Source organism: Symphalangus syndactylus, chromosome 4 (genome assembly GCF_028878055.3).
Source record: "Symphalangus syndactylus isolate Jambi chromosome 4, NHGRI_mSymSyn1-v2.1_pri, whole genome shotgun sequence".
In the NCBI taxonomy this organism is placed as follows: Eukaryota; Metazoa; Chordata; class Mammalia; order Primates; family Hylobatidae; genus Symphalangus; species Symphalangus syndactylus.
This window is the reverse complement of record NC_072426.2, coordinates 82,246,574-82,260,317: the sequence shown is the minus strand read 5'-3', so window position 1 is coordinate 82,260,317 and position 13,744 is coordinate 82,246,574. Positions and strand designations below refer to the sequence as shown.

The 13,744-nt window shown below is 42.5% G+C and overlaps 1 protein-coding gene and 1 pseudogene across 1 annotated transcript in view; one reads left to right on the top strand and one right to left on the bottom strand.

The window, feature by feature from the left end:
• Positions 1-13,744, top strand: part of LOC129480121 (DNA replication ATP-dependent helicase/nuclease DNA2-like) — a 71,631-nt gene that overhangs the window by 16,587 nt on the left and 41,300 nt on the right. The window contains 2 exon segments of the mRNA XM_063637392.1: positions 6,572-6,813; positions 10,171-10,302. Of these exon segments, the coding sequence (XP_063493462.1) occupies positions 6,572-6,813; positions 10,171-10,302 (374 nt within the window).
• LOC129481463 (uncharacterized) lies at positions 7,877-7,995 on the bottom strand (annotated as a pseudogene).

Sequence of the window (13,744 nt, the reverse complement as noted above, 5' to 3'; positions counted from 1 at the left end):
AAAGCAATTCTATTTTAAAGCAGCATGATTGAGCCCCACAAAACAAAGTGTCAGCTACAAGACAACAATCTTTTGGTAAGGTATTGGGGCTTACAATATCTGTTTTGTGCTCTCTTCCTTCTGGTTCAGAGTTGATCTGCTATGATAAATATTTTATTTGGGGAAATTTTTGGTACTAGACAATAAACAGGGCCACAGCTGATTGCCAGAGACAATTTGCTAAATTAGAGGACAATGACAGCTGACAGGATGGGTCACTTGGTTTGTGACTGGCAAACTAAGCCCATTTGTCTAGGTTCCTAGGTTGGTGAATGCCCAGAAGTGAAGGGTATTCTAGGAAAAAACTGCTTTTTATAGGCCCAGCACACTTCCGCTGCACAACTCTGCTATCAAAAAGACTTTTTTTTTTTTTAGACACAGTCTTCCTCTGTTGCCCAGGCTGGAGTGCAGTGGCAAGATCTTGGTTCACTGCAACCTCCACCTTCCAGGTTCTAAGCGATTCTCCTGCCTCAGCTTCTGGAGTAGCTGGGATTACAGGTGTGCACCACCACACCTGGCTAATTTGGTATTTTTAGCAGAGATGGTGTTTCACCATGTTGGCTAGGCTGGTCTCAAATTCCTGACCTCAGGTGATCCACCGGCCTCAGCCTACCAAAGTGCTGGGATTTCAGGTGTGAGCCACCATGCTTTTAAAATTACTATTTGAATAATGCTTCTGATAATTTTTCTTTTTTTTCTTGAGAATGAGTTTTGCTCTTGTTGCCCAGGCTGGAGTGTAATGGTGCAATCTCGGCTCACTGCAACCTCTGCCTCCCAGGTTCAAATGATTCTCCTGCCTCAGCCTCCCAAGTAGCTGGGAGTATAGGCATGCACCACCACACTTGGGTAATGTTTTATATTTAATAGAGATGGAGTTTCACCATGTTAGGTTGATCTCAAACTCCTGACGTCAGGTGATCCACCAACCTCGGCCTCCCAATGTGTTGGGATTACATGCATGCGCTACCACACCTGGCCAGCTTCTAGTGATGTTTATAAACCATTTTTTGTAGTTCACTAAACAGTAGGTTTTTGGCAAATAAACATGGTTATTTGATGCTCTTCTATTAAACTACTGTGTAATAGCAAATGGCATTTTTCACCCAGAAGCCAGAGAGATTGGACGCACAAAACATTTTCTCTATTCATAACTTTTTTTTTTTTGAGATAGAGTTTCATTTTTTTTGCCCAGGCTGGAGTGCAATGATGCAATCTCAGCTCACTGTAACCTCCGCCTCCCAGGTTCAAGTGATTCTCCTGCCTCAACCTCCTGTGTAGCTGGGATTAAAGGTGCCAGTCACCATATCCAGCTACTTTTTGTATTTTTAGTAGAGACAGGGTTTCACCATGTTGGCCAGGCTGTTCTCAAACTCCTGTCCTCAAGAGATCCACCCACCTCAGCCTCCCAAAGTGCTGGGATTACAGGTGTGAGCCACTGTGCCTGGCCCATAACATCTTTAACCTTCAAAAAGATGCACTGTTTCTGCTGGGGGTTTCTTTTACTAATTTGATTAAAGAATTATTTGTTTTGTCCATGATATTTGGAGGTTTTCTCATGGGAGAGAATGCAAGTTTTCTCTTGATGGTAATAATTCTACAGTAGAATTAGAATTCTTCTTCACTATCAAAGAGTCTATCTTCTGTAAAGAATCTCATGACGTGGTATGTGAAACCCAACCAGACAACACTTTAGGAAGTTCCAGTTGAAGTTTCTGAAATCAAAGAAGCCATCTGCATCCTTCCTCTCTTGAAAATATGCCACATTTGTGGGATCTTAAAAGGAACCCTGTTTTTCCATTTGTCTCTTCTCAAGCTTAGATCTATAATAAGTTAAAAACTCAGGTTGTATCTATCGTGGTTAATGCCAGCCAAACTCTCAGCTGTGGAAAATATGTGATAATGTTTTTCTGTAGGGGACTACAGAAAGTGTTTTTTTTCCCCCAGTAACATATCTGTGAGATTTAAGTTTCCCCATAAGGGGTCCCCAAGGCAAATACTTAAAAGTAGAATATAACTAAATTCATTTTAGCTCACTGCCTCCCCCAAAGTTGCCTACTGATAGAGAATTGGAGAGATGAGGAAATCTTGATCCAAAATTAGATTAGGAAATGTGTTTATATTTTCTGCATGCTTTTCCCAATGTGTTTGACTTTAGTGGTGGTGGAGGGAATGCCATATTACTTGACCTCTGTACAAAAGTCAGGAGACCTGGCAGAGTTTATGCCCCAGGCAGTTATATAACCTTTGGCAAATCCCTTTACCTGCATTAATCTCCCAATCAGCAAAGTCAGAGTAATACCATTCACCCTAGTTACCTGATAGGATTCTGGAAAATACATAACAACCTGTGGAAAATCTAAAACACGCATGCTCTTCTTTTTCCTGGAGTGATGAATTATTTTTAAACCTTCGTGAATAGAAATATTGCTGTGATTTAAACTCCAAATTCTTTTGGCCACATAGTTGTAACATTTTATAGGTTCTAAATTGGATGTTTCTCAGCAAGGTCCATTGATTACCTGCATTCAAATTATCTGGATTGCTTGTTAAAATGACAACCCCTCCACCTGCAGGCAATCTCTCTCTCTCTCTCTCTCTCTCTCTCTCTCTCTCCCCCCCCTTCTCTCCCTCCCCCTCCCCCTCTCTCTCTCTCCCCCTCTCCTCTCTCTGTCTCCCCCTCTCCTCTCTCTCTGTCTCTCTCTCTCTGTCTCTGTCTCTCTCTCTCTCTCTCACACACACACACACACAGTGAATTTGGAACCTCTGGGTGTGGCACATCAGCACCTAAGTTGTAATAAATCTTCAGGTGATTCTTTCCTTTAAACTTTGAGAACCACTGCTCCAAAACACCTAAAATATGACTTCATTAGAATATTTTCGCTGTCATCAGGTGTTACAGGAGAAGATGATACACTGAAGATACTCACAGCTGAGAATGTCAGTGGAGGAGGAGAGACTAAGAGTAGGAATCTGCCTAGGGCCAGGAGAGGGCTTGTTTTCAGGTTAAGGTCTGTGGTGTGGAACCATGTTTGCTTGCCTCAGCATCCATTCTTCTTCACCCTTTCCTAATTGTTCCCATATGTGCTGTGACTTTCCCTCTTACTCCTGGGGAAAACTTAATCCCATCCCTTCTGTAGTGATTAGTTCATGAAGCCGAGAGACATGGGGACACACTTGTCAGGGGCTTCTGGGATAGCAGCAAGTGTGCTCCTAAAAGAATCCATCAAAGAGACAGCTTTCTCATCTGAATGCTGTGGTTGCTGCTGTGACGCTGGGAATGGTTCAGCTAAAGGAGGAAAACCACCCTCAATACCACCCTACTGCTGGCATGAAAGATAGACTAGAAAGACAGAAAGGCAAACAAAACCAAAAGTCTCTTTTTTATTGCTTTGTTACTTGACAAGTAAATAAAACCCAAAAGTCTCTGCGTGATTGTTGAGACCCTGTATAAAGCCAGCTTCAAAGCCCAACCCAAATGGGGCACTTGGAGAGTCTCCTGTGTGTGGCTTGGCGTTGTGGGCAGCTGTTGCCAAGGAAGCTTCTCTCCACCCAAGTGAGGCTGTCAAGATGTTTCCTTAGCTTCACAAGCACGTGGTCAGCCAAGGAAGTAAATGCTTTTTAAGAACAGTCTTTAGTATAGCATGTTTAACTGTTTTACTATGCCTAAAGTTACGGATTGGTTTTATGAACCTTGTAAAGAATTATTTAGTGTTGCAATTATTAGTTTTTTTAGGCAGTAACATCCCAGAAAATGTCTAATGGGCATATCTTAAGCTTACTGGAATTAATCTCAAATACAATGTTGAATAGACTCAGTCCAGTTTCCTCCAAGTATCATATTTCAGAAACCCAAGGCCTGTCTGGTGAGGAGCAGTCAGCTTCATCAAGGAGGAAGTCCCATCAGCGGAGGCTTGCCTTTCTGTTTGAAATAACATTGTGGCATATTTTTGTACAGTTTTCTTGAATATTGAATTTGGCTGAATTATTTGTTGTAGTCTAATTTCCATTCTGGCTTTTAAACTTGTATATTTTGTGGAACAGTAAGACTCACAAGAAGTAACATGCTGTGTTTCTGGATGATATTCTTATCTGAATACAAAGCATGATGAGAGGAGCAAAGTTAACATGGCACAGACTTCCTGGTTTCTCCCATACCTGTGACTCCTGTTGCCTGCACCCTGGGGTATATTATATATGTATATTTCTCTCCTTGAAGGCTCCTGACATCAATCCCCGTCTGAGGCAATTTCTAGGACAAAAGAAAATAAAAACTATAACAAAAAGCCCTCTTCACTGATAATTAAAAAAGTCAGAAACATTGACTTGACCGGTGCTAGCAAGGTGCGTTCTCACAGTCTATAAATATTTGGAATCTAAAATCAGAAAGCTAAGGCATCCGTCAGACAACAATTCTGTCACAGAATTGCTTTGTCATTGTTACATGTAATACCAACTTGTTTTGAGTTTTCTTTTCCTAATTAACAAATGAAAAAGAAAGTATTTTTTTTAAGTTGAAAGCTCTTTAAAGTGGTTTCAGATTCTTCCTATAGGCAGTGATGGGCACAGCACCTTCCTTTACCATAATTGCCTCTGGATTCTCTCGAATCCTTCCAAATTAAAGTGACCTGAATCTAATTTCTTTCCTATTCAGTTAAAATTATAACTGTGAAAGTAGGATTTGATTAGGATAGTTAGCTCTTCTTGTTGCATTGATCCCTTTACCATTATGTAATGCCCTACTCTGTCTCTTTTGATCTTTATTTGTTTGAAGTCTGTTTTTTAAGAGACTAGGATTCCAACTCCTGCTTTTTTTTTTGCTTTCCATTTGCTTGGTATATATTCCTCCATCCCTTTCTTTTGAGCCTATATGTGTCTTTGCACATGAGATGGGTCTCCTGAATACAGCACACCGATGGGTCTTGACTCTATCCAGTTTGCCAGTCTGTGTCTTTTAATTGGGGCATTTAGCACATTTACATTTAAGGTTAAAATTGTTATGTATGAATTTGATCCTGTCATCGTGATGCTAGCTGGTTATTTTGCACATTGGTTGATGCAGTTTCTTCATAGTGTCATTGGTCTTTATATTTTGGTGTATTTTTACAGCGGCTGGTACCAGTTTTTCCTTTCCACATGTAGTGCTTCCTTCAGGAGCTCTTGTAAGGCAGGCCTGGTGGTAACAAAATCCCTCAGCGTTTGCTTGCCTGGAAAGGATTTTGTTTCTCCTTCACTTGTGAAACTTAGTTTGCCTGGATATGAAATTCTGGGTTGAAAATTCCTTTCTTTAAGAATGTTGACTGGCCGGGCGCGGTGGCTCACGCTTGTAATCCCAGCACTTTGGGAGGCTGAGGCGGGTGGATCACGAGGTCAGGAGATCGAGACCACGGTGAAACCCCGTCTCTACTAAAAATACAAAAAATTAGCCGGGCGTCGTGGCGGGCGCCTGTAGCCCCAGCTACTCAGAGAGGCTGAGGCAGGAGAATGGCGTGAACCCAGGAGGCGGAGCTTGCAGTGAGCCGAGATCGCGCCACTGCACTCCAGCCTGGGCGACAGAGTGAGACTCCGTCTCAAAAAAAAAAAAAAAAAAAAAAGAATGTTGATTATTGGCCCCCACTGTCTTCTGGCTTTTAGGGTTTCTGCAGAGTATCTGTTAGTAGTCTGATGGACTTCCCTTTGTAGGTAACCCAACCTTTCTCTCTGGCTTCCCTTAACAGTTTTTCCTTCATTTCAACCTTGGAGAATCTGAAGATTATGTGTCTTGGGGTTGTTCTTCTCAAGGAGTATCTTAGTGGTGTTCTCTGTATTTCTTGAATTTGAATGTTGGCCTGTCTTGCTAGGTTGGGGAAATTTTCCTAGATAATATTCTGATATGTGTTTTCCAACTCTCTCCCTGTCACTTTCAGGGACCCCAATCAATTGTAAGTTTGGTCCAGTCCCGTATTTCTTGGAGGCTTTTTTTGTTCCTTTTCAATCTTGTTTCTCTAATCTTGTCTTCACATCTTATTTCAGTAAGTTGATCTTCAATCTCTGATATCCTTTCTTCTGCTTGATAGATTCGGCTATTGATACTTGTGTATGCTTCATGACATTCTCATGCTGTGTTTTTCAACTCCATCTGGTCATTTATATTCTTCTCTAAACTGGTTATTCTACTTAGCCATTCCTATAACCTTTTGTCAAGGTTCTTGGCTTCCTTGCATTGGGTTAGAATGTGCTCCTTTAGCTCAGAGGAGTTTGTTATCACCTACCTTCTGAAGCCTACTTCTGTCAATTTCTCAAACTCATTCTCTGTCCAGTTTTGTGCCCTTGCTGGAGAGGAGTTGTGATCCTTTGGAGGAGAAGTGGCACTTTGGTTTTTGGAATTTTCAGGATTTTGGTGCTGGTTTTCCCTTCATGGGTTTATCTACCTTTGATCTTTGAGGCTGATTACCTTTGAATGGGGTTTCCATGTGGCGGTTCTTTTTGTTGATGCTGATGTTATTGCTTTCTGTTTGTTAGTTTTTCTTCTCACAGTCAGGGCCCTCTTGTGCAGATCTCCTGCAGTTTCCTGGAGGTCCAATCCAGATGCTGTTTGCTTGGGTATCACCAGCAGAGGCTGCAGAATAGCAAAGATTGCTGCCTACTTCTTCCTCTGAAAGCTTCATCCCAGTGGGGCACCGGCCTGATGCCAGCCAGAGCTATCCTGTATGAGGTGTCTGTCAACCCCTGTAGGGAGGTCTCTACCTCCTGGGAGGGTAAGAATCCTCCTGGGAGGGTAATAATCATCCTGAGAGGGTAAGTTTATAACAGAAGTTCTCAAAACTTTTGCTCTCAGGACCCCTTTACACTAAAAAATTATTAAAGACTGGAAAAAGCTTTTGTTTATGTGGGCTATATCTATGATTAATTACTGTACTAGAAAGTAAAACATGTTTATTAATTCATTTGAAATTAACATGTTTATTCATTTTTGTTGTTGTTGTTGTTGAGACAGTCTTGCTCTGTCGCCCAGGCTGGATTGCAATGGCATGACCTCGGCTCACTGCAACCTCCACCTCCTGGGTCAATCGATTCTCCTGCCTCAGCCTCCTTAGTAGCTGGGATTACAGGTGCCTGCCACCACGCCCGGCTAATTTTTGTGTTTGTAAGTAGAGACAGGGTTTCACCATATTGGCCAGGCTGGTCTGGAACTCCTGACCTCAAGTAATCCGCTTGTCTCAGCTTCCCAAAGTGTTGGGATTATAGGCATGAGCCACTACACCTAGCCTAAAATGTATATTCATTTAAAAATATCAATCTATGCTTGTGAACATAACATTTTAATGAAAAAAACTATTGTAAAAAAATGTAATGAATGTCATGTCATTGTTTTATATTTTTTCAGTTTCTTTTTGCTTTCTTTCTTCCTTATTTATTTTTTTTGAGGTAAGGTGTCTCTCTGTTGCCCAGGCTGGAGTGCAGTGATGAAATTATCACCCACTGTAGCCTCAAACAATCCTCCAGCCTCTATTCTTTTTTTCTTTCTTTCTTTTTTTTTTTTTTTTTTTGAGATGGAGTTTCACTCTTGTTTCCCAGGCTGGAGTACAATGGCACCGTCTCAGCTCACCGAAACCTCCGCCTCCTGGGTTCAAGCGATTCTCTTGCCTCAGCCTCCCAAGTAGCTGGGATTACAGGCGTGCGCCACCATGCCTGGCTAATTTTGTATTTTTAGTAGAGATGGGGTTTTTCCACGTTGGTCAGGCTGGTCTCAAACTCCCAGCCTCAGGTGATCTGCCCGTCTCGGCCTCCCAAAGTGCTGAGATTACAGGCATGAGCCACAGAGCCTGGCCGTTTTTTTTTTTTTTTTCTTTCTTCCTTAAAGCTACAGCACCCAATATTCCCAGGTGGTCTCCCATCCAAGTAGTAACCAAGCTCAACCCTGCTTAGCTTCTGAGATAAGATGAGATCGGCTGCGTTCTGGGTGGTATGGATGTAGACCAAGCCTCTATTTTTGCAAATGTTTTAAATGTATGACTTCATATAAGATTGTGGATTCTTGTATCTGCTTCTGCATTCAAAATATTTCTATGTTTTATGTCATGCACCCTCAGAAAATTCAACTGTACTCTCATGAAAGGAAAATGATAAATAATGTATTCATATTGTTATGACATAATTTTGACCTTGTAAGAACCCTGAAAAATTGAGACTTGGGTTTTTTTGTTTCTGTAGATTTCTCACATAAGAAGTTAACATTCCTATATACTGTCCTTTCATGTTGTAAGGCTGTTACTGCCTTTCTGTCCATATGACCCTTTTTTCTTTTACATTTCTACTTTCCATTGCTTGGTTTCAGGAGCAATATCTCCATTTTTTTTATCCCAAAGGTGTAACTGGGACTCTTCCAATGAGACCATGGTATGAATTAGAGCAAATTATCTGAAATTTGATGTCATGTCACTGTTTCAGTGTTATTTGGATTTTTTTTTTTTTTTTAAACAAGGTCTCACTGTGTCACCCAGGCTGGAGTATAGTGGTGAGATCACAGGTCACTGTAACCTCAAACTTTTGGGCTGAAATGATCCTTCCGCTTCAGCCTACTGAATAGCTGGGACTATAGTTCCACACCACCATGCTTGGCATTATTTGGATGTTTTTTAAAAATTGTGGTTAAATGCACATAAAAATTACCATGTTAGGCCAGGTGCGATGGCTCACCCCTGTAATCCCAGCACTTTCATATGCCGAGGCGGGCAGATCACGTGAGATCAGGGGTTCAAGACCAGGCTGGCCAACATGGTGAAACCCCATCTTTACTAAAAATACAAAAATTAGCTGGGCGTGGTGTCGTATGTCTATGGTCCTAGCTACTCAGGGGACTGAGGTGGGAGCATCATTTGAACCTGGGAGGCAAAGGTTGCAGTGAGCCAAGATCGCGCCAGCCTGGGCAACAAGAACGACACTCCGTCTCAAAAAAAAAAAAAAAAAATTACCATATTAGGTCAGGTGCGGTGGCTCATGCCTGTCATTCCAGCACTTTGGGAGGCCAAGGTGGGCAGATTGCTTGAGCCCAGCAGTTTGAGACCAGCCTGGCCAACATGGTGAAACCCCATCTCTACTGAAAATACAATAAAATTAGCTTAGTGTGGTGGTGTGTGCCTGTAATTCCAGCTACTCTGAAGGCTGAGCAGGGAGAATCACTTAAGCCTAGAAGGCAGAGGTTGCAGTGAGCTGAGATAGTGCTACTGCACTCCAGCCTGGGTGACAGTGCAAGACCCTGTCTCAAAAAATAAAAAAAGAAAGAAAAGAGAAAAGAAGAAAAAAATTACCATGTTAACTTTTGTGTGTGTGTGTGTGTGTATGTGTGTGTGTGTGTGTGTGTGTGTGTGATGGAGTCTTGGTCTCTTGCCCAGGCTGGAGTGCACTGGTGCGATCTCGGCTCACTGCAACCTCTGCCTCCTGGATTCCAGCGATTCTCCTGCCTCAGCCTCCCAAGTAGCTGGAATTACAGGCATGCATCACCACGCCTGGCTAATTTTTGTATTTTTAGTAGAGACAGGGTTTCACCATGTTGGCCAGGCTTGTCTCGAACTGCCGACCTTGTGATCCACCCGCCTCTGCCTCCCAAAGTGCTGGGATTACAGATGTGAGCCACTGCGCTCTGCCCATGTTAACCATTTTTAAGGGTACAGTTCAGAGGCAAAGTACATTCACTTTGTTGTACAACCATCACCCTATCTATCTCCAGAACTCTTTGCGTCTTCCCAAACTGAAGCTCTGTGCCCTTGAAACAATAACGTCCCCTTCTTTCCTCCTCCCAGCCTCTGGCAACCCCCATTCTACTTTCTATCTCTGTGATTTTCACTACTGTAGGTACCTCGTATGAATATTAATATTGTGACTGGCCTATTTCTCTTAGCATAATGTCCTGAAGGTTCTTCAATGTTGTAGCATATGTCAGAATTTCCTTCCTTTTTATAGCTGAATAATACTGCATTTTATGGAGTATGCCACATTTTGTTTATCCATTTATTGGCTGACGAACAGTTGGGTTGCTTATATGTATTTTTTGTCCTCATTTACTTTTCTCATATTTATACTTTCATATTTGCTATCATATTTTTGGCAGGTACCGCTTAAATCTAAATCTATTTACTATTATATTTTTGGCAGGTACCGCTTAAATCTAAGTCAAGATGAAATAAAACAAGAAGTAGAGGACTATCTTCCTTCGTTTTGTAAATGGGCAGGAGATTTCATGCATAAAAACACTTCGACTGACTTCCCTCAGATGCAGCTCTCTCTGTAAGAAACACATTTTGTTTATATATATATAGTCTTCATATTTTTAGACCAGGATGCCATTCTGTGTGTTGAATCAAAGTTTTTAAAAGATTGAGTAATTACAATTAGCTGTTTTGCTTGCTTATTTTATAAATTATGGTCCTAAGTATCTTTCCACGACAAAAAAGAACCCAGTGAATAGAAAATTTTATTTTCATTGTTATGATAGCTTATTTTTTATATGTAGATATGTATTTTCTTTTTCTTTCTTTCTTTTTTTTTTTTTTTTTGAGATGGAGTTTTGCTCTGTCACACAGGCTGGAATACAGTGGCACTGATCTCGGCTCCCTGCAACCTCCGCCTCCCAGGTTCAAGTGATTCTCCTGCCTCAGCCTCCCAAGTAGCTGGGATTACAGGCGCCTGCCACCATACCTGGCTAATTTTGTATTTTTAGTAGAGACGGGGTTTCACCATGTTGGCCAGGCTGGCCTCGAACTCCTAACCTCAGGTGATCCACCCGCCTCAGCCTCCCAAAGTGCTGGGATTACAGGTATGAGCCACTGTGCCCAGCCTCTTTCTGTTTTTTTTTCTTTTTTGAGATGGAGTTTTGCTCTGTTGCGCAGGCTGGAGTGCAGTGGCATGATTTTGGCTTACTACAACCTCCGCCTCCCAGGTTCAAGCATTTTTTCTGCCTCAGCCTCCCAAGTACCTGGGATTACAGGTGCCCACCACCATACCCGGCTAGTTTTTTGTATTTTTAGTAGAGACGGGGTTTCACCATGTTGGCCAGGCTGGTCTTGAACGCCTCACCTCAGGTGATCCACACACCTCGGCCTCCCAAAGTACTGGAATTACAGGTGTGAGCCACTATGCCTGGCCTGTATTTTCTTATAAAGTAATCAATTTATAAATATTTTGGGGGTCCTAATTTTTTTCATTGGATTCTTTTTTTTTTTTTTTTTTGAGACGGAGTCTCATTATGTCCCCCAGGCTGGAGTGCAATGGTGTGATCTCGGCTCACTGCAACCTCCACCTCCTGGCTTCAAGCAATTCTTCTGCCTCAGCCTCCTGAGTAGCTGGGATTACAGGTGTGTGCCACCACACCTGGCTAGTTTTGGCATTTTTATTAGAGATGGAGTTTCACCATGTTGGCCAGGCTGGTCTCGAACTCCCGACCTCAAGTGATCCTCCCACCTCGGCCTCCCAACGTGCTGGGATTACAGGCATGAGGCACTGTGCCTGGCCTCATTTGATTCTTTCATGTGTATTTCTCTGTGTTACTAGCATATAGTCTGTGTCATGTGTTGACTGTCATATGGATGTGCTATATATTTACTGTGTTTAGCCATTTAATGCTGTTTGGCATTACATGTATTTTCAAGTTGTTTTTTTTTTTCTCAAAGTGGCATTGTTATACTTTTATAGGGGAAATATGTTTTTTCTGTTATTCATTTAGCAAATATTTATTGGGTGTCTAATATATGCCAAGTAATGTTTTAGGTGCTTGGATCATGGTAGCAAGAAACAAAACAAAACATACAGCTGCCTACTTTGTTGAGTTTCTATACTACTGCACAAGTAAACAGCAGGGGACCAGACTGTGATTAATGCAGTGCTGAATAATGAGGAGGATAAGAAGAAAGGAAAAATAGGTAGGTAGTGGTGACAGGGATATTCCATAGAATGTTCATGGAAGGCCTTTCTCATGAGGTAGCATTTGAGCAGAAGCTTAAAGGAAATGAAGTAGTGAGCCATACAGCTGTCTGTAGGAGGAATGTTCCAGGTAGGGGAAACAGGGCAAAAGCCCTGTGGCTGACATATACTGGCTGTATGTGTAGTATCTCAGTGAACCAGTGTGATGGCTAGAGCAAAGTGCAATAGGAGAAGAGCAGCAGTAGTTCCCCTGGAGCCTTATCATCCTGGTCAGGACTTGGCTGCTGCTCTGCTTAGAATGGAAGCCATTGGAGGGTTTTTATCTGATTTCAATTTTTTTTTTTTTTCAGATGGAGTCTCGCTCTGTTGCCCAGGCTGGAGTGCAGTGGCGTGATCTCGGCTCACTGCAACCTCCGCCTCCCAGGTTCATGCCATTCTCCTGCCTCAGCCTCCCGAGTAGCTGGGACTACTCGGTAGACCAACCCGCCATGCCTGGCTAATTTTTTGTATTTTTAGTAGAGACGGGGTTTCACCGTGTTAGCCAAGATGGTCTCGATCTGACCTCATGATCCGCCCACCTCGGCCTCCCAAAGTGCTGGGATTACAGGCGTGAGCCACCACGCCCAGCTCCTTTTTTTTTTTAAACAGGCAGAGTTTTATTTTTCTTTAAATAGGCACGACTTCCATGTATACTAATATTCTCAATGTTCTCTCAATATTTTCAATATTTTATAACATTTTGTGATCTAAAAAATTTGCTTCAAGGGGGTCCAGGCATGGTGGCTCATGCCTGTAATCCCTGCACTTTTAGAGGTTGAGGCACTGTATCAACTGGCTCAGGAGTTTGAGACCAGCCTGACCAACATGGTGGAATGCCATCTCTACTAAAAATATGAAAATTAGCCAGGCGTGGTGGTGGGTGCCTGTAATCCCAGCTACTCGGGAGGCTGAGGCAGGAGGATCGCTTGAACCAGGAGGCAGAGGTTACAGTGAGCCGAGATCATGCCACTGCACTGTAGCCTGGGCAACAAAGCGAGACTCCGTCTCAAAAAAAAAAAAATGCTTTAAGATTTGTGAGTCATAAAGCTTTGGAGTAGTTAGTTCTTTGGACCTATTCCCTGTGGTTCGAAGGATATAATGAGCCTGGATGTGAATCCCAGTTTGGACGTAATTTAGCTGTATAACTACAGCAGGCTCCTTAACTTGTGTGTGCTAGTTTCTGCTTTGATCTCATTTACTTTTTTTTTTTCTCTCCTTTATTTTGAGGCAGGGTCTCACTCTGTTGCCCAGACTGGAGTGCAGTGGTGTGATTTAGGCTCACTGCAACCTCTGCCTCCTGAGTTCAAACAGTCCTTCCACCTCCGCCTTCTGAGTAGCTGGGACTACAGGCGCACACCACCCTGCCTGGCTAATTTTTGTTTTGCCATGTCACCCAGGTGTTTTGCCATGTCACCCAGGATGGCTAGTCTCGAACTCCTGGACTCAAATGATCCTCCTGCCTTGGCCTCCCAAAATGCTAGGGTTACAGGCGTGAGCCACCATGCCCGCCCTCTAATGGGATTTTCATATGTATTTTAAAAATATTTAGTAGTTTAAAAAAAGGCTTGTCTTGCTATTAGAGTTTGTTTTTTTTTTTTGTTTGTTTGTTTGTTTGTTTTGTTTTGTTTTTGAGATAGAGTCTTACTCTATTGCTCAGGCTGGAGTACAGTGGCGTGATCTTGGCTCACTGCAACCTCTGCTTCCTGGGTTCAAATGATTCTTGTGACACAGCCTCCTGAGTAGCTGGGACTATAGGCATGAGCTACCACAC